The sequence below is a fragment of the Tetrahymena thermophila genome, assembly GCF_000189635.1.
Source record: "Tetrahymena thermophila SB210 genomic scaffold scf_8254664, whole genome shotgun sequence".
In the NCBI taxonomy this organism is placed as follows: Eukaryota; Ciliophora; class Oligohymenophorea; order Hymenostomatida; family Tetrahymenidae; genus Tetrahymena; species Tetrahymena thermophila.
Genome location: NW_002476431.1, coordinates 1 through 26,228, shown reverse-complemented (window position 1 = coordinate 26,228; position 26,228 = coordinate 1). Strand labels below are relative to the sequence as shown.

The 26,228-nt window shown below is 23.1% G+C and overlaps 7 protein-coding genes across 7 annotated transcripts; 1 reads left to right on the top strand and 6 right to left on the bottom strand. All coding sequences in view use genetic code 6, as the record gives it.

Annotated features, from left to right (window-relative positions):
- Window positions 1-221: 221 nt before the first annotated feature.
- TTHERM_00520951 (glycosyl hydrolase family 3 amine-terminal domain protein) lies at window positions 222-2,668 on the bottom strand (the record flags this gene model as incomplete). The annotated part of the gene is made up of 3 exons (XM_001470713.1): window positions 222-1,576; window positions 1,805-2,242; window positions 2,341-2,668. The coding sequence occupies 3 exons, from the start codon at window positions 2,666-2,668 to the stop codon at window positions 222-224; spliced, it is 2,121 nt and encodes a 706-aa protein (XP_001470763.1).
- Window positions 2,669-3,911: 1,243 nt separating this feature from the next.
- Window positions 3,912-7,916, bottom strand: TTHERM_00520940 (RNB-like protein; the record flags this gene model as incomplete). Its single annotated transcript, XM_001014371.3, has 1 exon — window positions 3,912-7,916. The coding sequence occupies exon 1, from the start codon at window positions 7,857-7,859 to the stop codon at window positions 3,912-3,914; it is 3,948 nt and encodes a 1,315-aa protein (XP_001014371.1). The 5' UTR covers window positions 7,860-7,916.
- A 370-nt stretch (window positions 7,917-8,286) lies between these two features.
- On the bottom strand, window positions 8,287-13,084 carry TTHERM_00520930 (RNB-like protein; the record flags this gene model as incomplete). The annotated part of the gene is made up of 1 exon (XM_001014370.4): window positions 8,287-13,084. The coding sequence occupies one exon, from the start codon at window positions 13,082-13,084 to the stop codon at window positions 8,351-8,353; it is 4,734 nt and encodes a 1,577-aa protein (XP_001014370.4). The 3' UTR covers window positions 8,287-8,350.
- A 631-nt stretch (window positions 13,085-13,715) lies between these two features.
- On the bottom strand, window positions 13,716-17,744 carry TTHERM_00520920 (RNB-like protein; the record flags this gene model as incomplete). Its single annotated transcript, XM_001014369.1, has 2 exons — window positions 13,716-15,253; window positions 15,395-17,744. 2 exons carry the CDS (start codon window positions 17,742-17,744, stop codon window positions 13,716-13,718), a joined length of 3,888 nt encoding a protein of 1,295 aa, XP_001014369.1.
- Window positions 17,745-18,949: 1,205 nt separating this feature from the next.
- Window positions 18,950-22,972, bottom strand: TTHERM_00520910 (RNB-like protein; the record flags this gene model as incomplete). Its single annotated transcript, XM_001014368.2, has 2 exons — window positions 18,950-20,544; window positions 20,686-22,972. The coding sequence occupies 2 exons, from the start codon at window positions 22,970-22,972 to the stop codon at window positions 18,950-18,952; spliced, it is 3,882 nt and encodes a 1,293-aa protein (XP_001014368.2).
- Window positions 22,973-23,824: 852 nt separating this feature from the next.
- Window positions 23,825-24,457, bottom strand: TTHERM_00520900 (hypothetical protein; the record flags this gene model as incomplete). Its single annotated transcript, XM_001014367.2, has 1 exon — window positions 23,825-24,457. The coding sequence occupies exon 1, from the start codon at window positions 24,377-24,379 to the stop codon at window positions 23,825-23,827; it is 555 nt and encodes a 184-aa protein (XP_001014367.1). The 5' UTR covers window positions 24,380-24,457.
- A 389-nt stretch (window positions 24,458-24,846) lies between these two features.
- On the top strand, window positions 24,847-25,560 carry TTHERM_00520890 (hypothetical protein; the record flags this gene model as incomplete). The annotated part of the gene is made up of 1 exon (XM_001014366.2): window positions 24,847-25,560. The coding sequence occupies one exon, from the start codon at window positions 24,847-24,849 to the stop codon at window positions 25,558-25,560; it is 714 nt and encodes a 237-aa protein (XP_001014366.2).
- Between the last annotated feature and the right edge of the window lie 668 nt (window positions 25,561-26,228).

Sequence of the window (26,228 nt, the reverse complement as noted above, 5' to 3'; positions counted from 1 at the left end):
ATCTATTTTTATTATTTTTTACTGCAAATAGCATTATTTATAAAACTAAGTTTAATAAATAAATATTTAGCTAAATTAATGCAATTAAAAGATGGGCCAACTAATCGCATTAATGATCATTTTTTAGTTTTTTTAATTAATTTTTTCATATTTTATATATTAATTAAAAAAACAAAAGTTTTTATTTTTTTATTTTTGTTCTCAAGATTTATTTCTTTATTTCATTGAATATTTTTTTCAATTTTAGAATTCTAAGTATAAAGTCCAAAACCTATTTGGAAGAGGGGATTTTATATTTTTGGAATATCACCTTTTTGATTGTAAATAGGGAACTATTATAAGTCCTCCATTTTTTATACCCAATCAATTGGTAAACGATTAGAATAACCATTTTATCCAAAGAGATATTCACCAAAAATTGCTTATACAATAGCTTCTCCACCTGTGGTTCCTGGCAGCCAAGCTTAAATAAATGAAGTAGATCTACTTATTTCATCATTAATTATCATAGGACGACCTGTAATAAGAACTGTGATCAGTGGAATATCTGAAGAAACAGAACTTAAAACTTGATTAGAAAAGTTATCATAAGATATTTCAAGAGTGCTTTTTTACAGATATGGCATATAAGGATTAGCATGACCATTAATGTATATACAACCTTCTACAGGAGGTAATTTATGGCCTTGGCAGTAAGAGTTATTTATTTCACCCATAAACTCTGCATAAGGAGACTCAGTTAAAGCACCAATAATTAATGTATTTTGACTAGTTAAATTTAATGATTTCAATTTTTCAATAAATGCTTGTCTCTCATAACGAATTGATGTATAATTGCGGATATCGCTATAGTTAGGCTTTAATATTCTATCTTTTCCAAGTCTATTAACTAAAGAATCGAAAATAGAGAAAGCAGAAGTTTAATTTTTATAATCTCCAGACCAGAATTCATTACCTTCATAGCCTTACCAATGAACAGACCAACCACCATTTTAAGCTCCAATATTATTAGTGTCTTAAATAACATATTCATCAACAACTTAGTAATTTTCTCTTTCCTAGATATCACGTTCACCAATTAAAATTACATACTCAATTTATGTTAAATTAATTGGAAGTAAATCATTATCATTCTTTAATAGTACTAAAGATTCTTTGGCAGCTTATAGAGCTGATTGTGCAACAAATTAAGGATCTACAGGCAATTATTATTCTAATTTTTGAATTTGAATGCTTGTATTATTAACTATTTAGACGATACCCATGGCCATTTTAACAGCTAAGATTCTCTTTACAGCATCATCAATTCTATCCATGGCCACTTCTCCACTTTCTACACACTTTTTCAAGTCTTTAATGTAATCCTCTGCTCCTCCACCCATCATCATCATATCCATGCCTGCATTAATAATCAAACAAGTTGATTCCTACTCAGTCATTTTAATATTTGATGTAGGTTATCCTTAAAAAGCTACTCCAGTTCTTTAATTATAGTCACTTATGATAAAACCAGTAAATCCTTCTTTTTCCTTCAAAACGTTTTACAAAAGATCTGCATTAATAGCCATAGGAATACCTTTAATTTTAAAAAATTAAAAAATTAGTAAATTAATTAATACAACTATTTTTGAGTAACACAAAACCAATTTCAAATAGATATGCCAACAATTTAGATTAAAATTTTGTAAAGTTGTAAATCATAATCTAAAAAACTATTGAAATTTTAATTTGATTAAAAAATGATTTTATAATTTTTTGATAGCTAATCTATTTAATATAAACAATAATGATGCCATTAAATTACTATTAATAGCAGAATATGAGCACATAATTGTACCAGTTTAAGCTTCAATACCTCCCCTGTATCCTTGAATATTATGCTCAATAAAAGCAGTAAAGTTATAAATTTTATCATTGCCTTCATCTCTTCCTTCATATGTAGCTCCATCACCTAAGAAGTGCTTGGTACTAGTCATAGCTCCTCTAATAACTCCATCTTGGTCAACTTGCTAGGCTCCATTAACGAATTCTTTTGCGTATTTTTTAATCATATCATGGTTTTAACCTAATGTTTCATAATATCTTCCCCATTATGCATTATGAGAAACAGCAACAGTAGGGGCAAATAAGTAGTTCCATCCACTAGCCAAAGTGTTATTTGCAGTAATTTGACCTTACAAATAGAAGTGCTCAGGATTATAAGTTGCGGCTAAACCAATGTTATGAGGGAATAATACTTCTCCTATAAATTAATAATACAAGTATTATATTTTAAGTTTAGAAAAGATATTTTTATTTTGTAAAATTTTATGAAAAATAATATCATTTTTTAATGTATACCTATCACATGTTAATTTCCATGTACTGCATCAGTACCTAAAAGTAATTGGATCTTTGCTACCTCTTATTTTTATTCATCTAATGCTATTTCAATTACTGTTTCCTCCATTAATCTATCACCTAACTTTTTCCAGTTTTCTCTTGTAGCCAAGTGATAATTAAGATTACCAGTTTGAAGATTTCCATCATCAGTAGGAGCTCCATTACCACCAACAAGAACAGATCCAAGTCCAAGCTCTTTAATTTTTTAGAAATTTGTGACGTTATTTGATGAAAGTGAAGAAAGTTCAGGTTGAGTCATTTAACCTAATTTCTATTCCAAAGTCATTTTTGACACAATTTACTAAGCCTTTTAGTAGTGCTTAGTATATATGTCCTCACAAAGTGACACTGAAATTAAAGCCTAAAAAATTACTAGCACAATAAATACTTAGCTTAATTTCTTCATAATCTATTAGTTTATTTTGTTATTTAATGTTATTATTATTTATTATTTTCTTATCAAAATATAAAAAATATACAAAAGTGAAAGAAAGATACATGGATCTTAAGCTGATTAAGTCTCTAATACTTTAAATATCACTTATAAAAATACATATATTAATGATTAAAAATTTATTCATATGGTTATAGAGTTACTACTTATATTTGTCTTTAATCTTTTATAAATAAAGGAATTGAATTTTTTGATTACTACTTATTGTCAACCAATAAATACTAATGAAACAATAGTCTACTTAAAATAAATTAACTAATTATTTATTTGTATGGAGTTAAAATTGGATTAAATAACTATAAATTTTAGAGTGGTAAAAAAATCAAAAGTAATGTATTTAGATAAAATAAATATGAAATGATAATAAATAGATTTTTGATTTCCAAAAAAGATGTAAAACAATTAGGTTATAAATCCTTTAATTGATAAATGAGAAAATAAAATTTTTTATTTAATTTTTAACAATGTAACCAAAAAAATTTTAATTTTTAACCTTTTATAACTATATACTGTAAATTTTGTATTTTAAGCTGCATTTCATATATTAATTGGCTTTGATGTTTTGAAAATTTAAGTTTTTTTGAAAATTTTTTTGCAAATAATAGGATGTGTTTTAAATTTTTAGAATCTACAGTATCTCTCATTAAATTTAAAATACACAATTTTAAAGTGTATATAAATTCAGTAATAAAAAACCTTAATAATTTTGTCTATGTTAGTAATTAATTTATAGATTATTAAAAAAAAAAAAAATTTTTGATTGATTTTCTTGTACTAAAATAAAATTAAATTAAATTAAAATTTTAAAATGATAAAAGCTTATTGATAAATATCTTTCATTAAATTTGTGATAGTATTGAATAATAACAGTTTTAAAATATATCGGACAAGCAAAATATTTTTAATTTCTACCAACTTAATTATAATTTCTTACGATTGTCTTCTAAACAGAAACTCATTCTATCTTTATTTAATAAAATATTGTTAAATTTTTTATATTTTTTGAAAATAAAATCAATTAAACAAATTTTTAAAATAATATCTGTTTCAAAAAGGATTTTTACTGATTTATTTTTCATTTTTAATTTAATGTTATAAAAACATCTTTATCCTGTTCTTTTGTTGAAACGCTTGCCAAATAAATGTTATAGGGAAGGTGATTATGTGCAACTATTGTTCCATCCCATAGAGTAAAGTTTTTAGAGTGAATTTGACTCCTAGTTTTAGAGATAAATCTTGTAGATTATATTTCATCAGGTAAAAAAAATATGTAGCAATCTCCTTCTTCAAATCCCTAAATATGATTTACTTACAAAACAGTTTCTTTTTTTTAGATAGTCTTTCCTTCTAGAAAACCCTTAAATAGCATGTTTCTGGCTGTCTTTAATTTCTCAATTTTCTCTTTAAACTTTTTGATTTCATTTTTTTGTTTTGTATTCTACTACTTCTAGAATATCAAATAGCTATATTCTTTTTAAAATTCTATGTTCTATTTATCTTGGAAATAAAGATTTAAGAATTTCTAGACAATAAGATCATTAAATTTTCTAAGAGGGCTAGTGGCTGAAACATATTTATCTGACCCTGGGGCAATGTCTAGGAGTTTATATAGCTCGTATGCGTCATTTTGTACTCTAATTTAACATTAGATTTCTTGTTACTTAAAATCTTCTTTTAAGGTTTCTATTTGTTAATCAAGTTCCTAAATTTATTCATTCAAGCAATTTATTTCATTTTAATATAAGTTTAGGTCTTGCAACATAATATCTTTTTATGATTAGTATTTTTATTCAATACTGTAACATTCTTCAAAATTCAAATAATTTTATTCTTATTTTGATAGCAATTAATTTTAAGGGAGGGTTAAATCGTTTATAGTAAAGTCATCTCTTTTTTCATCTTTAATATCATTCTAAATTTTAATGCTTTTCAAGATACTTTTTTTGCTATCTTATTATTTCTACAGATTAAATTATATTTCTTATACTTAAATTTTGTTTATATTTTCTTAAGTAGAAATTTAATCTCTAAGAAGCTTCGCTATTTAATCTTTTGACTATTAAACTTACAAATAAAGCTTCTAAACTTAATTAGTTTCCTTTTGACAAATTTAAAAGTACAATTAAAGATCATTAAGAATTTATTATTTTTTGTGCAATAAGTACTTTTTCATAATTGGATTTAAAGAGGTATCATTTTTTAGTAAACTAATCGATGCTTAAAATTCCTAGAGGGTTGAGTACTTGAAATTGTAAAATCCTACCTATAAACACTAATTCTTAAAGTAATCAACCTACTTTAAATAGCTAATTTTTATTTTATTGTTTTAACCAATATTACTTTGCTACAAAATTATTGTATCAATCTCTTTTTAAAGTTTTTGAATTAAGATTTTAATTTCTTCAACTTTTTAAATTAAATAGTCTTTTTTAATAGTAAATGGATTAACTAACTCTTCTTCTTCTTCTTCATTCTCACCACTTTCAGTTATAATTTCAAGCAAATTGCAGCTATTTATAAAGCTTTCACTTTCTGATTTAAAGAGTAGTTAGTTCTTATTATTTGCCACGCTGTGGCTCTTCATATAATCTAACTCATCTAATTCATCTCCTTATTTATTATCTTTTGGCATAAAAATATTTACTGAATCAATTTAGCTTTAACTGATTGAATCTGAAATATTTAGAGTAAAATTTTTGAAATTATCAGACTTCTACAATTCAAGTATTTCAAAGTACAAAATATTATTTTTTGTTAGTAAATATTTTCTTTGTAAGTTATATAGACTTTGTGAAAGCAAAGCTTTATTTTTCTTGATCAAACTGATGTTCTTTTCTAATTAGACACTTAGGAAGTTAATATTATTTTTAATATCTCCTTATTTACTATTAATATGATGCAAAATATGAAGATATCTTGAAATAGATTAATTATATAAAACCATTAACTCTTCAATCATTTTAGAGCTAATGAATCTTTTACTTGTTTTTGTTTTATCACTTTGAAAAGCCTTTTAGCCTTTTTCTTCTCTTAATTTAAATAGATGTGCTCCAACTTTTAGCAAAACTTACGCTTCTTCCTACGTAATTATTAAAGTTTTTTCGTTAAAACCATTCAATATTTGATTTGAGTATTTTAAGTCTGAATCAAATTCTTCTTTATATAGGCTATAAATTTCTTTATCTATATTACAAAGATGATCAAACTCATTGTAAAAATAATTTTGCTATATAATGATTTTTGTGTTTTCTATTGTCAAAGAATCCCATTCAACTTTCAACTCATTAAATTCATCAATCGCCACACAAAAAAAGATAGATTTTGCAAGTCTTAATTCACCTTTTTTCATAGAAAACTGATCAATCAAATCTCTATGAAGCATATGCTTAACAAATTGTTTACCTTCACTTACTTCTAAATAGATACTTTATTTTCTATTTTCTAATCCCTAAAAAAAGACTGTACCTTTTTCTATGCACATTGAGAAATCTGTAATATGCACACCTATTTTATAATAAGATTGCTTGCAAGGATTAATTTAATTTTAATCTTCTATCATTTTTGTAATCTCTTAACAGTAGCCTTGTGAATTTTAAGAAAGACTATTTTTATAGAGAGAGAAATGCTTTTATTTCTGGTTCTCAAACTCTAAATGAGAAATTTTTTCTATTGAAATCGCATCATCAAATGCAAATGCACCAATTTAATCAACAGTAAATATTTTTTCATTCTAGTACAATTAATAATCGTTTTTATTATTAATAAAATGCTTGTATTGTTCAATAGCCTTTTGAATATAAAGTTCTTCTGATTGAATTTATTCAAAATTACAATTATAAGAGTAAAAAAGTGCTTGAATATCACTAACCTCATCATAAAGATAACCTAAAGGTTCCAAAATCTCAATCAAAGGCCCATATTCAGTGTATTCCTCAGGCCATTCAAGGAACTTCACTCTAAAATACTTCTTAAAGAGTTCTCCTCCAGGATATAGGTGCTAAGCATTTTTTAATTTTAAAATCATTTTAGGGTATCTATTATCTAAAGGATAAAAATAAAATAATTCTTTATTTTAATAATTAAATGATTTATTTTTTATTCCAAAATCTATTTCTGGTTTTTCAGGCAAACGAGAAAACTCTCCAAAAAATCCAACTAAATTATCTAAATTTTCAGGATACTTGATTACTTCTAATATTTAAGCCTTTTTACATTTGGGTTTTTAATGCTCATATTCTATTATAGTTTTGTTGTTTCCTTTTTAATTAGACTAAATGATCTTAAAAATAACTCTGCTAGAATGAATGGCTCTTGAAGTTTTATTTTCATTAACAAAAATTCGATCCTTTATATAAGCACCATCACTTTCTTCTTTAACAAACTTAGTGCCTAGCTCATCAACTATGAAAATACCAACTTTCTAATCTTCTACATGAAGGATATCTCGCTAAAAAGGTATTTTATTTTCAATAAAATTATTCTAATCTTTTTTCCTTAAAGTATGTTATTTGTCATGCGTAAAATGTTTTTAGTTTCTATGATCTGATGTATCGTAAAAAGGCTATTTAATCTATCCTTTACCTTAAATTTACTCATTCCTCTTTTAAGTTTAACTTCTTTCAGTCTAGACAGTACAAATGTTCTTCCTCTCCCTAAATATGTCTCTTTCTACTTTGTTTTCATTCTATCTTTGCTAAGGCATGCTGTTAAAATGTTTATTTTGTTTTTTATTTTAGTCCATTAACTCATACAAAAGTCTTCTTTCATAGAATTGGGATTCCCTATTAAACTACTAGTCGTTTAGTGATGATGATGAAGAAGAAGAAGATCTATTAGTATTTCTTGCTTAAGGCTCATAGCTCATATTTTTTCTTCCTGATTTTTGTGAATAAGATCTACTTAGTTAAGCATTGTTCTAATAGCTTTAAGATTTGTAATCGAAGTTATTTTACCTTTTAAACTTATTTTCACTTGAATAATTGCGGTCATTTTAGCTTCTACCCCTCTTTTTATCAAACCTCATTTTATTAGTTCTACTTTTATAGAAATTTAATTTAGATTTTAATTAATCAACAAATCTTAATAATACATTAACAAAAATCTTAAAATCTCTTAGAGTTTATTAAAAAAGCAGTAGCTAAGGAAATACCATAAAAGAAAAAATAAATACATTTGTAGCTAAGCTAATTAATTAACAAATAAACTATTTCCTAGAATTATAACTTGATTTTATTTTGAATAATAAATATTTTTAATATTAAACAAAATTCTATCTAAAAAATAATATAAAAATTTTAAAAAAAATCTTAAATATTAATTATCAATTATTTATTTAAAACATTTATTATTTTATAAAAAAATACCAGTGAATTATGTTTAAATATATTAAAAATAATATAAATAAAATTTATTTAAAACTATTTAAATAATTAAGATATTAAAACAGATAAACATTTTTAAAAATTTAAACACATTTTAAAAATTAAATATTTTAGAAAATATTATTTATTTTGTTCAAAAATCTAAATTTATTAGATATATTTCATTTTTGGCTATTGCAACAGTGTAATCATAAGGAAGAGAATATTTAGCTTAGATTTAACCTTTCCATATTGAAAAAATTTATTAGAGCTATGGTTTATTTTTATCAATTTTTAGCTAGATAATTTGTCTTTATTTAGGCAAGAAGAAATCATAGTAAACATATTTAGAAATAATTTTTGAATTAATTTGAAGAATATCTGATTCTTCATCTAATTTACCTTAATAAGCTTGAAGAATCATTTTTCTGCAATTTTTTATTTTTTAGGCTTTTTCTAAGAATTTAGCCACTTGATTTTTTATCTTATTAGTAGCTTGCTTTGATTTAATTATTTTGCTATATTCTTTATCAAATTCTTCTGAAAAATCTGTTTTCAAATAATTGTCTATGAATTACTAAGCTTAAATATCATTAAACTTTCTTATAGGACTAGTTAAGGATAAATATTTCTCTGATTCTGGTGATAAATCAAAATATTTGTAATTTTCATTAACATCTTTTTCAAGTTATTTTTAGAGATTTATTTACTCATCTTTTATATTTTAATTTATTTTTTTAATTTCTGACTCAACCTCCTATAATTATTTCATAAGATCATTGATCTAGATATCTTAAGTTTTTATTAATTCTTCTAGTTTTTCAAATTATTTTTAGTTATTTTCCAAGCTTGAAATGAGTTATTAAATTCTACTTTCATTTGAACTTACTAATTTCTAAATTTTTTAAATTTCATTTTCTTTTTGTTTAATTTATTGTTTAAGTAAATTGATTTTTCTTTCTTTTAATGAAACTTTTTAAATATTATCATTATCATGGGTAAATGATTTATCTAAATCATCAATAGAAATTTAAGATCTTGTTTCCGTTTAATTATCTTCACTAAATTAATCTTCTTCAACTTCGATTTATTCTTGGTTTTATAGCTCTAAATCTTTAATTTTTTGTGCCTCTTCACTCTTTTCAAATTAAGCTATTCTGTCTTAAATAGCTATAATGTCTTTGATAATCTTTTCTTTTTGATCTTTTTTTTACTAGATTTTCTAATTAAGTTACTATTACTCTTTTTTTTCATCATCGCACATGGCGAAGTATTGATTTAATTATCTAACTATTTTTCTTTTTTCAAAGATTAAATAAGCTTTAATTATTGGAGTTATTTAAGTATATTTTAATTATTCAATTGATGATTAAAATTCTAAGAGGGAATCGAACTTTATGTTATTAAATCCAGCTTGCTCACAATTATTTTTGTAGTGATTTAGAGTATCTTTTATAGATTTTTTTGCTTCTTCATATTTATTGTAAATCTTTTGTTAAGCTAAATTTTTTAATTCTTTATCTAATTATTCTAATTGCTTATTTAAGTTTTATAACTACAAATTTAAGCGTTTTTTTAAGGTTGTGTAAATATTTCCTGAATCATTCTGATTTTGATAGTCATTTGATAATGTATCTATGGATTCAGTTTCACTTTCTTCATCAAAGTCACTACTTTCATCATTATCTTCTTATTTACGTATTTACTTTGAGTTGAAAAAAAATTATCCGTACTTAAGATGGGGTTAAACATATTTTTAATTAAACTAAGGTATCATAAGAGTCGTAGGCTATTGTTAAAAAATCCTTTTATCTTTGGATTCAGTTTTACTTTCTTCATCAAAGTCACTACTTTCATCATTATCTTCTTATTTATGTATTTACTTTGAGTTGAGAAAAAATTATCCGTACTTAAAAGGGGGTTAAACATAATTTGAATTAAACTAATGTATCTCAAAAGGCATAGGCTATTATTAAAAAATACTTTTATCTTTGGATTCAGTTTCACTTTTTTCATCAAAGTCACTACTTTCATCATTATCTTCTTATTTATGTATTTACTTTGAGTTGAGAAAAAATTATCCGTACTTAAAATGGGGTTAAAGATATTTTTAATTAAACTAAGGTATAGGCATCAGAGTCCTAGGCTATTGTTAAAAAATACTTTTATCTTTGGATTCAGTTTCACTTTTTTCATCAAAGTCACTACTTTCATCATTATCTTCTTATTTATGTATTTACTTTGAGATAGGAAAAAATTCTCCGCACTTAAAAGGGGGTTAAACATATTTTTAATTAAACTAAGGTATAGGCATCAGAGTCCTAGGCTATTGTTAAAAAATACTTTTATCTTTGGATTCAGTTTCACTTTTTTCATCAAAGTCACTACTTTCATCATTATCTTCTTATTTATGTATTTACTTTGAGTTGAGAAATAATTATCCGTACTTAAAAGGGGGTTAAAACAAATTTGGATTAAACGAAATTTTATCAAAATTCATAGGTTAAAATTTATAATTAAAAATTGGATTTTGAAATAATTGTAAATTAAATTCCCCATTTAAATTATTTTGCATCTGATTCTCTACTAATTACTCCGACTGTAAATTATCTTCTGATTATTCTTAAGTAAGTTAATCCGGGTCAGAATCTGATAACTATTCCTTCTCTATTACTTCATAGCATTTTTTTTATTAAATTTTTGCCTATGTTTGAGCTTCTTTCTTTTTGTTTTTATTATATTCTTACTCAAACTAGCTTTCTTCCATGCTGCTGATCTATTCAATTTAATTTTTGAGTTCTTCAATCTTTTTTTAATTTTTAGTTATTTTATTTTCATATTCCTTAAGAGTTTTAGGGTTATTATTTATTTTCATTTCAGTAAGCTCAATATTTTTATGAAGAGTAGCAAAAGACTTTTTATTAGTTTAAAGAACTTTCTACTGTTTTTTTATTTTATTAGAGATTTATATTTAATTAGTTTCTATTGACTTTTTCATCTATTATGCTTCTTTTTTGAGCACTTTTAATTTTTATTCAATATCATTCTAACCTTTAAAGATTTATTGACTTACTTATATTTATCTTGAAATAGATTGATTGTAAAAAACCATTAACTCTTCAACTAACTTAGATGATAAGAATTTACTTTTTTCTGTAAATTCTTCTTAGAATGCCTTTTAACCTTTCTATATTCTCTATTAAAATAGCTAACCTCCAAGATTAAAGAAAGCTAAAAATTCCTCTTTTGTTAGAATTAAGCTCTTATTTATTGGGTTTAATTCTTTTTCATGAGTATCAATTTCATCATCTTCGTCATCACTATCTGAGCTAATAATTTCTTCATCATCATCTTTAAAAAGCTCAGTAATATTTTATTTATTATCTTTCAAGTATGAATCGAATTCATGATAGTAATAATTTTACTTGCTTTAAATAATGGAGTCTTCAAGTCTTAAAGAATCCCAATGAAAGATGAATTAATTATTTTAGTCCTTTTCTATGCAGATAAATAAACTTTTAGCTTACTTTTTTTCTCCAGCCTTTAATGAGAAGATCTAAACAAGTCTTCTGTCTAGCATATGCTTGATAAAGCTTTTATTTTTTCCTAGTGGGACATAAATACTTTATCCTCTTTTCTCCAAAACCTTGTACAATGGTGTATCCTTTATAATACTTTAAGATAGATCAGCAATATGGATACCAAGTTTAAATATTTTTCTGCTGCATTCAGTATCTTCTTATTCTGGTTCTGATTGCTTTTATTCTTCTGGCTCTTTAATTTATTATTATTTGATTGTTTAATCTATTTCTTTTTATTCTTCGATGCTTTAGCTAGGTTCTTATTATTCTTATCTAACTCCATTATCATTTAGAATCAGCTCTTAATTATTTGCCTGTTCTACTGCTTAAATATCTTCGTTCATACATTTTTTAGTATTTTTACTTTTTTTGTTTTTAACCCTCTAGTAAACTTAAACTGGTTCATTCTCAGCTTTTTAAATTTTTTTTGGTTGCTTAGCCAATTTAATTTCTTATTCAAGTATCTTTGAGTTGATTTTTTAAAATGAAAACGCATCGTCAAAGGCTTAAGTTCCTTGCTGATCTATAGTAAAAACATTTAGATTTTCAAATTCTTTTGAATTATTATTATTTTAAAAGTCATTTTAGTGATTATTGACTATTTTATCAACATAATTTCTTTCTTAACTTGAGATAGTACTATTCATATTGAATGACTCTAACAAAGCCTAGCAATCACTTTCTTAATCATATAGCATTCCTTTTTTATCTACTATTTCTACTAAAGGACCTTCTTTAGAAAGCCTTTCAGGCCAGTCAATAACTTTCACAATATAATAATACTTAAAGATATCTCCACTTTTACAAGTTTAAGAAGACTAATCCAACTCTAAAACCATTGTAGGATAGTTTATTTACAAAGGGAAAAAGTAAACCTTTTTTAAGTTTGTCTATCCTAGCTATTTTGATTAAAGATTAAAGTCGATACTAGGTCTTTTAGGAGTGTCAGAAAAGAATCCGATTAGAGGTTTGATTTCACTATATTTATCTTCTACAGATTCGATTACAGCTTTTAAATTTGTTTATTATTAGGTTTATATTTCTACAAGACTATATTTAACTTTCATTTCATGCAAAGCTCTTCCTGAGTCGTTTTTATGTAAGAATATTCTTTTTCTGATATTTATTTAATGATCAATTTTTTATACAAATTTTTATCCTAATTCATCTACAAAAAACTAACCATCTTGTATTTCTCCTACTTTAGATATATAGTGATTATTATTCCTATATGGCTAGTTCCTATTGTTATATTAATTTCTATTATTTTTAAAATATTATTACTAGTTATTATATCTTTAATTCATTTTTCTTCTTCTACTTTTTTCAAGATTTTTGTTGGTTTTTTAATTAAGTATTTTTCTTAATTTTTAATTTAGTTATATTCGATTTAATGATCACATTGCTTTTAAAATCAATAAAATCTATAATATGCTTATTAAAATTTGTTAAGTTGCCTATTTTTCATTAATTTTACAAACTTTTATCAAATAAACTAGACAATTTTTAATTAAATAAAATTAAAATACTTTTATTTTACAAAAGAAAAAAAAAATACTTTTAATTTATTAATATTAAAGTAAAATACTTTTATTTTTCTATAAAATAGATATTTTTTCTGATATACTTATTTCAAAATGTTTATTTCGCACATATACTGTACTTTATATTGACTTTGAAAGCAATCTACTTGCATCCCAACTATTTTTGATGAAACTATTACAAAAAAATATGAAAAATTTTTAAAAAATCTTAAAATATTAATTATAAGTTTAAATTATATATTATTTTATAAAAAAACGTCTGTGAAGTATGTTTAAATATTTTAAAAATAATTTAGAAAAAATTTATTTAAATAACTTAGATGTTAAAACAAACATTTACAAAAATTTAAATCATTTTAAAAATGAAATAATATAGAAAATATTTTTTATTTTTTCAAAAATCTAAATTTGTTAGCTTGATATTATTTTTAATGGCGTTTGCAACAGTGTAATCATAGGGAAGAGAATATTTTGCTTAAATTTCACCATTCCATATTGAAAAAACTTCTTATAACTAGGGTCTATTTTTATCATTTTTCAGCTAGACAATTTGCATTTATTTAGGCAAGAAGAAATCATAGATAATGAATTTAGAAATAATTTTGGAATTAATTTGAAGAATTTCTTATTTTTCATCTTATTTTTTACCTTATTGAGCTTGGCGAATCATTTTTCTGCAATTTTTTATTTTTTAGGCTTTTTCTAAGAATTTAGCCACTTGATTCTTTATCTTATTAGTAGTTTGCTTTGATTTAATTATTTTACTGTATTCCACATCAAATTCTTTAGAAAAATCTGTTTTCAAATAATCGTCTATGAATTACTAAGCTTAAATATCATTAAACTTTCTTATAGGACTAGTTAAGGATAAATATTTCTCAGATTCAGGTGATAAATCAAAATATTTGTAATTTTCATTAACATCTTTTTCAAGTTATTTTAAGAGGTTTTTTTACTCATCTTTTATATTTTAATCTATTTTTAAAATTTCTGACTTAAGCTCGTCTAATTATTTTTTGAGATCATTGATCTAGATGTCTTAAGTTTTGATTTATTCTTCTAGTTTTTCAGATTATTTTTGGTATTTTTCCAAGCTTGAATTAAGTTCTTAAATTTTACTGTCGTTTGAACTTATTTATTTCTAAATTTTTAAAATTTCATTTTCTTTTTGCTTTATTTATTGTTAAAGCTAATTGATTTTTCTTTATTTTAATGAGGCTATTTTAATATTATCATTATCGTGGGTAAATGATTTTTCTAAATCTTCAATTGAAATTTAAGATCTTGTTTCCGTTTAATCATCTTCACTAAATATTTCTTCTTCAACATTTATTTATTCTTGGTGTTATAGCTCTGAATCTTTAAATTTTTGCTCCTCTTCACTCTTTTCAGCTTAAATTATTCTATCTTAAATGGCTTTAATGTCTTTGCTAATCTTTGATTTTTGATCTTTTTTTTACTAGATTTTCTAATGAAGTTACTCTTATTCTTTTTTTTCATCATCGCAAATGGCGAAGTATTGATTTAATTATCTAACTATTTTTCTTTTTTCAAATAACAAATAAGTTTTAATTATTGGAGTTATTTTAGCATATTTTAATTTATCAATTGATGATTAAAATTCTAAGAGGGAATCGTACTTTAGGTTATTAAATCCGACTTGTTCACATTTATTTTTGTAGTAATTTAGAGTATCTTTAATTGATTTTTTTGCTTCTTCGTTTTTATTAGAAATTTTTTGTTAATCTAAATTGTTTAATTCTTTATCTAATTATTCTAATTGCTTATTTAAGTTTTGTAACTACTAATTTAAGCGTTTTTTTAAAGCTGTATAAATATTTCCTGAGTCATTCTGCATTTCATTGTTATTTTGTAATGTGTCTTTGGACTCAGTATCACTTTCTTCATCGCTGTCATCACTTTTATCACTACCTGCTTATTAAAATTTTTATTTTAAAACTTAATTAAATAAATTTGTAAATCATAAAAAGGGGGGTAAATTTTATTTTTATCCTAATAAAAATGGCATTGGAGTATAGGTAAAAAATTATTTAAAATTAATAAAAAATTTACTTGAAAAAGGTTGAATATCTTCCTCTCCTTGTAAAATATTTTGATCAACTAATTTCTCTGAGCGTAAATTATCTCCTAATTATCCTTAAGAAAGTAAGATTTAATTTTGGCTAGAATCTGATAATTATTCCTTCTCTAATTCTTCATAGCAGTTTTGTTATTAAATTTCTGCTTTTTTTTGAGCTCCTTTCTTTTTGTTTTTATTAAATTCTTACTCAAACTAGCTTTCTTCCATGATGCTTATCTATTCAATTTAATTTTTGAGTTCTTCAATCTTTTTTTAATTTGTAGATATTTTATTTTCATATTCTTTAAGAGTTTTAGGGTTATTTTTTATTTTCTATTCAGTAAGTTTAATGTTTTTACGAAGAGTATCAATAGACTTTTTACTAGTTGCAAGAACTTTCTATTGTTTCTTTATTTTATTAGAGATTTAGGTTTAATCAGTTTCTATTGACTTTTTCATCTATTTTGCTTCTTTTTATAGCACTTCTAATTTTTTTTCAATATCCTTCTAACCTTTAAAGATCTATTAACTTACTTGTATTTATCTCGAAATAGATTGATTGTAAAAAACCATTAACTCTTCAACCAACTTTGATGATAAGAATTTACATTTTTCTGTAAATTCTTCTTAGAATGCCTTTTAACCTTTCTATATTCTCTATTAGAATAGCTAACCTCCAAGATTAAAGAAAGTTAGAAATTCCTCGTTAGTTAAAATTAAGCTCTTATTTTTAGGGTTCGATTCAGCTTCATGAGTTTATATTCCATCATCTTCTTCATCACTATCTGAGCTCACTTCTTCATCATCATCATCTTTAAAAAGCTCATTTATACTTTGCTTTTTATCTTTCAAGTAGGAATCGAATTCTTCATAGTAATAATTTTATTTACTTTCAATAATGGAGTTTTCAAGTCTTAAAGAATCCCAATGAAAGATGAATTAATTATTTTAGTCCTTTTCTATGCAGATAAATAAACTTTTAGCTTACTTTTTTTCTCCAGCCTTTAATGAGAAGATTTAAACAAGCTTTCTGTCTAGCATATGTTTGACAAAGCTTTTATTTTTTCCTAGTGGGACATAAATACTTTAACCTCTTTTTTCCAAAGCCTTGTACAATGGTGTATCTTTTTGAATACTTTAAGATAGATCTGCAATATGGATACCAAGTTTAAATATTTTTCTACTGCATTCAGTATCTTCTTATTCTGGTTCTGATTGCTTTTATTCTTCTGGCTCTTAAATTTATTATTATTTAACTGTTTAATCAACTTCTTTTTATTCTTCAATACTTTAGTTTGGTTCTTATTATTCTTATTTAGTTCCACTTTCATTTTGATTAGGCTCTTAATTATCTGCCTATTTTACTACATAAATCTCTTTCTACTTACCTTATTTACCATTTTTGCCTTTTGCGTTTTTACCCTTCTCTTGAATTGGTTAATTCTATGTTTTTTAAATTTTTTTTGGTTGCTTAGCCAATTAAATTTCTTATTCAAGAATTTTTGTGCTGATTTTTTAAAAAGAAAACGCATCGTCAAAGGCTTAAGTTCCTTGTTAATCTATAGTAAAAGCATTTATATTTTTAAATTCTTTTGAATTATTATTATTTTAAAATGCATTTTAGTGATTCTTGACTATTTTATCAACATACTTTTTTTCTTCGCTTGAGATAGTACTATTCATGTTTAATGACTCTAATAAAGCCTAGCAATCACTTTCTTAATCATATAACATTCCTTTTTAATCTATAATTTCTACTAAAGGACCTTCTCTGGAAAGCCTTTCAGGCCAGTCAATAACCTTCACAATATAATAATATTTAAAGATATCTCCACTTTAACAAGTTTAAGAAGACTAATCCAACTCTAAAACCATTGTAGGATAGTTTATTTACAAAGGGAAAAAGTAAACCTTTTTTAAGTTTGCGTATCCTAGCTATCTTGATTAAAGATCAAAGTCTATACTAGGTCTATTAGGAGTGTTAGAAAAGAATCCGATTAGAGGTTTGATTTCACTATATGTATCTTCTACAGATTCAATAACAGCTTTTAAATTAGTTGATTATTAGTTTTATGTTTCTACAAGACTGTATTTAACTTTCATTTCGTGCAAGGCTCTTCCTGAGTCATTTTTATGTAAGAATATTCTTTTTCTGATATTCATTTAATTATCAATTTTTTACAAAAATTTTTATCCAAATTCATCTACAAAAAACTAACCATTTTGTATTTCTCCTACCTTATTTATCTAGTTATTATTATTTCTATATGGCTAGTTTCTCATGTTATAATTATTTCTATTATTTTCAACATATTATTACTAGTTCCTATTTCTTTGATTCATTTTTCTTCTACTTTTTTTAAGATTTTTGTTGGATATTTTTAATCAAGTATTTTTCTTAATTTTTAATTTAGTTATATTTGAAATAATGATCACAGTGCTTTTAAATCGATAAAATCTATCAAATGTTGATTAAAATTGATTAAATTGTCTATTTTTCATTCATTTTACTAACTTTTATCATATAAAAAAGACAATTTCTAATTAAAACACAAAATTAAAATACTTTTTTTTTACTACTGAAAATATAAAATACTTTTAATTTATGAACATAAAAGTAAAATACTTTTATTTTCTATAAAATAGATATTTATTCTGATATACTTATTTCAAAATGTTTATTCCACACATATACTATACTATATATTGACTTTCAAAGTAATCTACTTGCATCCCAACTATTTATGATGAAACTATTGATTCAAAAAGCTTTGTTTTTATATTCTTGTTCTCCTTACCTCTTTTTAATAAAAATATATCTTTGGACTTTTCGTGATTGAATTATTATAATTAAAAAACATAAATTTTAGACACTTACTTTTATTAAATTTTGTAAAAGTAATGGAAATTGAATAAGATTAATAGCTAAGTAAAGCCAGAAAAAAAATGAACAAAAATAAAAAGGATTTTTACAAAAAGAATGCATTGATTATAAAAATAATATAAATTGATACAAATTTTATTTTAATTATTTATACTTGGAAATATTAAATTTAAGTATTACTTAATTAATGTAGAAAGATTAGTAATAGTAAATGTAATAATAAATAGAAAGTTTAGATAGTATACATAGTAGTAATAAAAATCTTAAAATATATAGAGTTTATTAAAAAAGTAGTAGCTAAGAAAATACCATAATAGAAAAAATAAATATATAAGTAGCTAAGCTAATTAATCAACAAACAAACTACTTCCTAGAATTATAAGTTGATTTTATTTTTAAACATTAAATATTTTTAACATTAAACAAAATTCTATCAATACAAAAAATAATAAAAATTTCAAAAAAATCTTAATATTAATAATAAATTTAAATCATTTTTTATTTTATAAAAAACACCAGTTAATTATCTTTAAATATTTTAAAAATAATTTAGATAAAATTTATTTAAAACTAATAAAATAATAAGATATAAAAACAGATAAACATTTACAAAAATTTAAATCATTTTAAAAATGAAATATTTTTGAAAAGATTATTTATTTTTTCAAAAATCTAAATTTATTAGCCTGATATTATTTTTAGTAGCAATTGCAACAGTGTAATTATAAGGAAGAGATTATCTAGTTTAAATTTAACCATTCCATATTGAAAAAATTTATTATAACTAGGGTCTATCTTTATCATTTCTCAGCTAGACAATTTGCCTTTATTTAGGCAAAAAGAAATCATAGATAATGAATTTATAAATAATTTTTGAATTAATTTGAAGAATTTCTGATTCATCAAATTGAGCTTGAAGAATCATTTTTCTGCAATTTTTTATTTTTTAGGCTTTTTCTAAGAATTAAGCCACTTGATTTTTTATCTTATTATTAGTTTGCTTTGATTTAATTATTTCTCTGTATTCTTAATCAAATTCTTTAGAAAATTTTGTATTCAAATAATTCTCTATGAATTACTAAGCTTAAATATCATTAAACTTTCTTATAGGACTAGTTAGGGATAAATATTTTTCAGATTCAGGTGTTATATCAAAATATTTGTAATTTTCCTGAATATCTTTTTTAAGTTATTATTAGAAATTTTTTTGCTCGTCTTCTATATTTTAATTTATTTTTTAAATTTCTGACTTAAGCTCGTCTAATTATTTTTTGAGATCATCAATCTAGATTTCTTAAGTTTTGATTTATTCTTTTAGTTTTTCTGATTATTTTTAGTATGTTTCCAAGTTTGAATTAAGTTCTTAAATTTTACTTTCATTTGGAATTTATTTTTAAATTTTTTAAATTTCTTTTTGTTTATGTTTAATTTATTTTTAAAGTTAATTGATTTTTTTTTCTTTTAATTAAGCTATATTAATATTATCCTCATCCTCATCCTCATCTTGACTAAATGATTTTTCTTAATCCTCAATTTAAATTTAAGGTATTATTTCCATTTAATTATCGTCACTTTATATTTCTTCTTCAACTTCTATTTTTTCTTGGTTTTATAGCTCTAAATCTTTAATTTTTTACTCTTCTTCACTCTTTTCAGCTTACTTTATTCTGTCTTAAATATCTTTAATTTTTTTGATAATCTTTGATTTTTATTATATTTTTTACTAGATTTTCTAATCAAGTTACACTTTTTATTTTTTTTCATTATCACAAATGGCGAAGTATTCATTTAATTATCTAACTATTTTTCTTTTTTCAAAGATCAAATAAGTTTTAATTATTGGAGTTATTTTAGCCTATTTTAATTTATCAATCGATGATTAAAATTCTAAGAGGGAATCATACTTTAGGTTATTAAATCCAGCTTATTCACATTTTTTCTTGTAATGATCTAGAGTTACATAAATTGATTATTTTGCTTCTTCATATTTATTGGAATTTTTTTTAAAATCTAAATTGTTTAATTCTTCATCTAATTATTCTTATTGCGTATTTAAGTTTTTTAACTACTAATTTAAGCGTTTTTTTAAAGCTGTATAAATATTATCTGAGTCATTCTGCACTTAATTGTTATTTTGTAATGTGGCATCTGATTTAATATCACTTTCATCATCACTGTCATAACTTTTATCACTTTCTCCATCGCTTTCATAACTTTTATCACTTTCTTCATCACTGTCATCACTTTTATCACTAACTGCTTATTAAAATTTTTATTTTAAAACTTAATTAAATAAATTTGTAACTCGTAAAAAAAAAGGGGGTAATTTTTTTTTAAATAATAATAGTATTGGAGGCATAGGCTATCTAAAAAATTATTTAAGATTATTAAAAAATTTACTTTAAATAATATCTTGCTCTCCTTCTAAAATTTTTGCCTCTTCGAATTGCTCTGATGGTAAATTATCTCCTAATTATTCTTAAGGAAGTTACGAGAGTTAATTTGGGTAAGAATCTGATAATTATTCATTCTCTATTTCTTAAAAGCTATTTTCTTATTAAATTACTGCCTTTTTTTGATCTCTTTTCTTTTTCTTTTTATTAAATTCTTGCATAAACTCGCTTTCTTCCATGATTCTGATTTATTCAATTTATTTATTGAGTTCTTCAATCTTTTTTTAATTTGTAGATATTAAATTTTCATAGTCCATAAGATTTTTAGGGCTATTTTTTATTTTCTCTATAGTAAGCTTAATGTTTTTACGAAGAGTGTCAATAGACTTTTTATTAGTTTTAATAACTTTTTTTTCTCTCTTTATTTTATTTTCGATTAAGTTTTTATTACTTTTTATTGACTTTTTCATCTATTTTGCTTCTTTATTGAGCACTTATATTTTTTTTTCAATATCATTCTAACCTTAAAAGATCTATTAACTTACTAAAACTTATCTCGAAATAGATTGATTATAAAAAACCATTAACTCTTCAACCAACTTTGATGATAAGAATTTACATTTTTCTGTATCTTCTTCTTAGAATGCCTTTTAACCTTTCTATATTCTCTATTAGAATAGCTAACCTCCGAGGTTAAAGAAACTTAGAAATTCCTCGTTAGTTAAAATTAAGCTCTTATTTTTAGTGTTCGATTCTGTTTCATGAGGATCAATTGCATCATCTTCGTCATCATAATCTGATCTCACTTCTTCTTCATCATGATCATCTTTAAAAAGATCACTTATATTTTACTTATTATCTTTCAAGTAGGAATCGAATTCTTCATAATAATAGTTTTATTTACTTTCAATGATGGAGTTTTCAAGTCTTAAAGAATCCCAATGAAAGATGAATTAGTTATTTTAGCCCTTTTCTATACAGATAAATAAACTTTTAGCTTACTTTTTTTCTCCAGTCTTTAAAGAGAAGATCTAAATAAGCTTTCTGTGTAACATATGCTTGACAAAGCTTTTATTTTTTCCTAGTGGAACATAAATACTTTATCCTCTTTTCTCCAAAGCCTTGTACAGTGGTGTATCCTTTTTAATACTTTAAGATAAATCAGCAACATGGATACCAAGTTTAAATATTTTTCTACTACATTCAGTATCTTCTTATTCTGGTTCTGATTGCTTTTATTCTTCTGGCTCTTTAATTTATTATTATTTGATAGTTTAATCTATATCTTTTTATTCTTCAATGCTTTAGCTAGGTTCTTATTATTTTTATCTAGCTTCACTTTGATTATGATTAAACTCTAAATAAATTGTTTTTTTTACACAAATATCTCCCTTCTTAGCTTTTTTACCATTTTTAACTTTTTTGTTTTTATCCTTCTCTTTAATTGGTTAATTCTAAACTATTTAAATTATTTTTGGTTGCTTAGCCAATTTAATTTCTTATTCAAGTATTTATGAATTTATTTTTTAAAAAGAAAACGCATCGTCAAAGGCTTAAGCTCCTTGTTAATCTATAGTAAAAACATTTAGACTTTCGTATTCTTTTGAATTCTTATTTTTTTAAAATGAAATTTAGTGATTCTTGACTATTTTATCAACCTCCTCTTTTTCTTCTCTTGAGATAGTAATGTTCATGTTTAATGACTCTAATAAAGCCTAGCAATCACTTTCTTAATCATATAACATTCCTTTTTTATCTATAATTTCTACTAAAGGACCTTCTCTAGAAAGCCTTTCAGGCCAGTCAATAACCTTCACAATATAATAATATTTAAAGATATCTCCACTTTAACAAGTTTAAGAAGACTAATCCAACTCTAAAACCATTGTAGGATAGTTTATTTACAAAGGGAAAAAGTAAACCTTTTTTAAGTTTGTCTTTCCTAGCTATTTTGATTAAAGATTAAAGTCGATACTAGGTCTTTTAGGAGTGTGAGAAAAGAATCCGATTAGAGGTTTGATTTCACTATATGTATCTTCTACAGATTCAATAACAGCTTTTAAATTGGTTTTTAAATTGGTTGATTATTAGTTTTATAGTTGTATAAGTCTGTATTTAACTTTCATTTAATGCAAAGCTCTTCCTGAGTAATTTTTATGTAAGAATATTCTTTTTTTGATATTTTATTAATCAAAAGTTTTTTACAAAAATTTTTATCCATATTCATCTACAAAAAACTAACCATCTTGTATTTCTCCAACATTATTTATTTATTAATAATTATTTGCATCCATTTTACTTCTACTTTTTTCAAGATTTTTGTTTGGCTCAAGTGTTTTTCTTAATTTTTAATTTAATTATTTTTTATTTGATAATCTAGGCTAGGTTGTGATTTTAAAAACTAAAAAATCTATTAAATCTTGATTAAGTTTTATTAAATTGTATATTTTTCATTAATTTTACAAACTTTTATAATGTATCAAATAAAAAAAGATATTTTTAAATTAAAATACTTTTATTTATACATGTATAAAAAAAAACTCTTTTATTTTGAAATAGATTGAGAAATTTTTATTAATAAAAATAAACATATATTATTTTAAAAATGTTTATATTACGCATGCACGCACTGTGTTATAAATACAAATATATAAACTATCTAGATTAGTCTATTTAAATCTAGGATAATATTTGTATTAATTTCATTAATATGTAGCGAGAAGCTTAAGGAAAAATACTGATATTTAATTTGAACAAAATTTCAAAATTACTTATTATGTAATTAAATGAAAAAAATAAATTTGATTTAAAAAAGGCAATTTTTAAAGTTAAAAATAAATTTTTTATAATAACTTTATTTTTTATTTATAACGATTGATAGAAATGAATTTATAAAAATGAATTATTTTAAATAAAATAATTGATAAATTTATAGCTTATTACTAACATAAATAAATACACTAATGTTTCAGCTTAAAAAATAATATTAGAGTAAATAATTAAAAATATTATAAAACATGCATTTTAAAGTATTTAATATTAGATAAATTATTTTAAGTTGAAACTGAAATTTTAATATTGAAAAATTTAATTTGTTTTTATTATAAAAATTTCAATATTTCTAAACTATTTTAACATTATAACATTCATTATTGTTATGCTTTACTATCAACTAAATGTAAATTCGATTACTATTATTATTGTTCTAATAATTTTTTCTTTTAGTAAGGAGGTATGTCTCCTTTAAATACTTATCCTTCGAGCAGTCTAATTTTATCAACGCAAGAATAAATCTATTCCACAACTTCTTCTTTTTCTTTAATAGCTGTGGCTAATTCGTTTTCTAACTACTTATTTTCATCTATTAATTTACTAAATTCTTCTCGATAAATTAAAGATAGTTGGTTAATTATAGGAATAGCTCTTTCTTTATCTTACTAATCTCTTTGTAGAATTATTTCTTTCATATCACCTATCTTACTTTTTAATTCATCAATTTCATTTTTGTATAAACCAACTATCTCTAAAGCTTTATTCATAACATTTTATAATTTATCAACCTTATTTAAAGTTTCAAGATTATTTTCATCATTATATTCATCTTCCTCTTGCTTTTAAACAACTTAATCATCTATATTTTATTGTTAACTATTCATCTATTACTATTCTATTTAATTATTCAAATTTTCATAGTTATCCATTTAGTAACTCTTTTTTTATCTATTTTCTACTTTACGCTTTACTTATATTACAACTTTTTAAGTTATCTTTGTTGTTATTAGATTCAAAATATAAATTTTTGATAATTAAAAATTAATAATAATTTAAACAAGCAAACGAATATAAAATCTAGTTTAAAAATTTATTTTTTTTTTTAAAAAAAGGCTTTATCATTTATAAATTAAATTAGGCAATATGGTGGTAAATCAAGAAATTAAAATGAAATTTACAATGAAAGATAAAAAAAATCTTTCATATAAAATGTAAAAGATTTTAGATATAAAAGAATTTATATCTAATATCTTTACTAAATAATAACACGTACAGAAAAATTGTCATTTAATAACAGCCATCCTCTTAAAAATTTTGAATATATTTCATCAAAAATATAAATCAAAAAAAGATATTTTAATTATTTTACAAAATAAATTAAGAATAAGATTTAAGTATGAGCAGAATAAAATTGTTGATAGTTATTTATCTTGTATTGATAGGATAAAGTTATGCTATAAATAATCTTTAATTAAGAGGATGTATAGATGATTCTACTAATGAAGAACATGGCTAATGCCACAAGCAGTTATAAGAATGCTTTGGAATAAAAGAGTGTGGAGCCGAATTCAATCTATTATTTAATGATTGCTAAATGCCATTAAATGATAGTGATTTTGATATTGAATGTTTCAAATTAGGATAAAAAAGAGCAGAGCATCCTAAAAATTTAGAATTAATAAAATGTTTTGATGAAGTTTGTGGTATGTTTGGAGGATAACCTTTAGCAGATATGGAATTGATATAAAAAAATATCATGGAAAATTTAGAAAAGCAATAAGAGTAAATTGAAAAACAAAGAAGTAAAAATGAAAACGAAGAATTCCTTTGTGTCAAAAATGCTCTCACTGACCCTGAAAAATGTTATAAACTTGCTGATGACTGTGACGAAGAATGTTCTGAAGACCTAAATAAATTGAAAACATGTACAGGAGAAACAGAGTAATGTATTTATGATATTGAAGCTGCCCTCCCTCATTTAGTTAATGAAAAAGCTATTAAACTCACAAATTGCCTATATAAACTTTGCTATTAAAATAACAAAAAAGAAAATTCTGATGAGCCTGTAAAAAATGAAGAGAATTAATAAGTAGTTAATGAAGAATTGTGATTATAAAAATATTTTAAATGTAAATATATATATTCAGATGTGTGTGTATGCAAGTATTAATCAATTTTTAGCTTTCATATTTATAAATTTAAATTATTTTTTAATTTATAATAACATTTAACTAAATTATTTATTTAATAAAAATAAATATACATTATAAATCTTCAAAAATTAACACTTGAATTAATTTGAGGGTTTCGAAAATCCATAAAACAATAAAAAAGAAAATTACTTAAATTTTTTTAATTATTAAAAATATTTTTCTCAATCTTTAAATTTAATAAAAGTAAAAATTTGAATATAAAATAATTTTTTTAAACGAAAAAATTTAATTTATGAGTGTTTAAATAGATAAATATCTATCTTGATTCAAAAATCCATAACTAATCAATTTAGAGAAAATTCTTTAATGTTAAATAGGTTCTTTACATATTTGGATTTGATTAAATAACCTTTTTATATTTTATAATTCATTATTGGCTTTCTTAAATAGAAAAAAAATAAAAGTTATTTTTTATTTAATTATTTGAAAACAGTAGCAATTAATTTATGATAAGAAAACTAAATAATCTATCTAACTATTTTATTTGAGTTCTTTTTAATTCAAAAATTAAATATTTTTTAATTTAATTAAATAGGGGGTTGGGGTTGGGGTTGGGGTTGGGGTT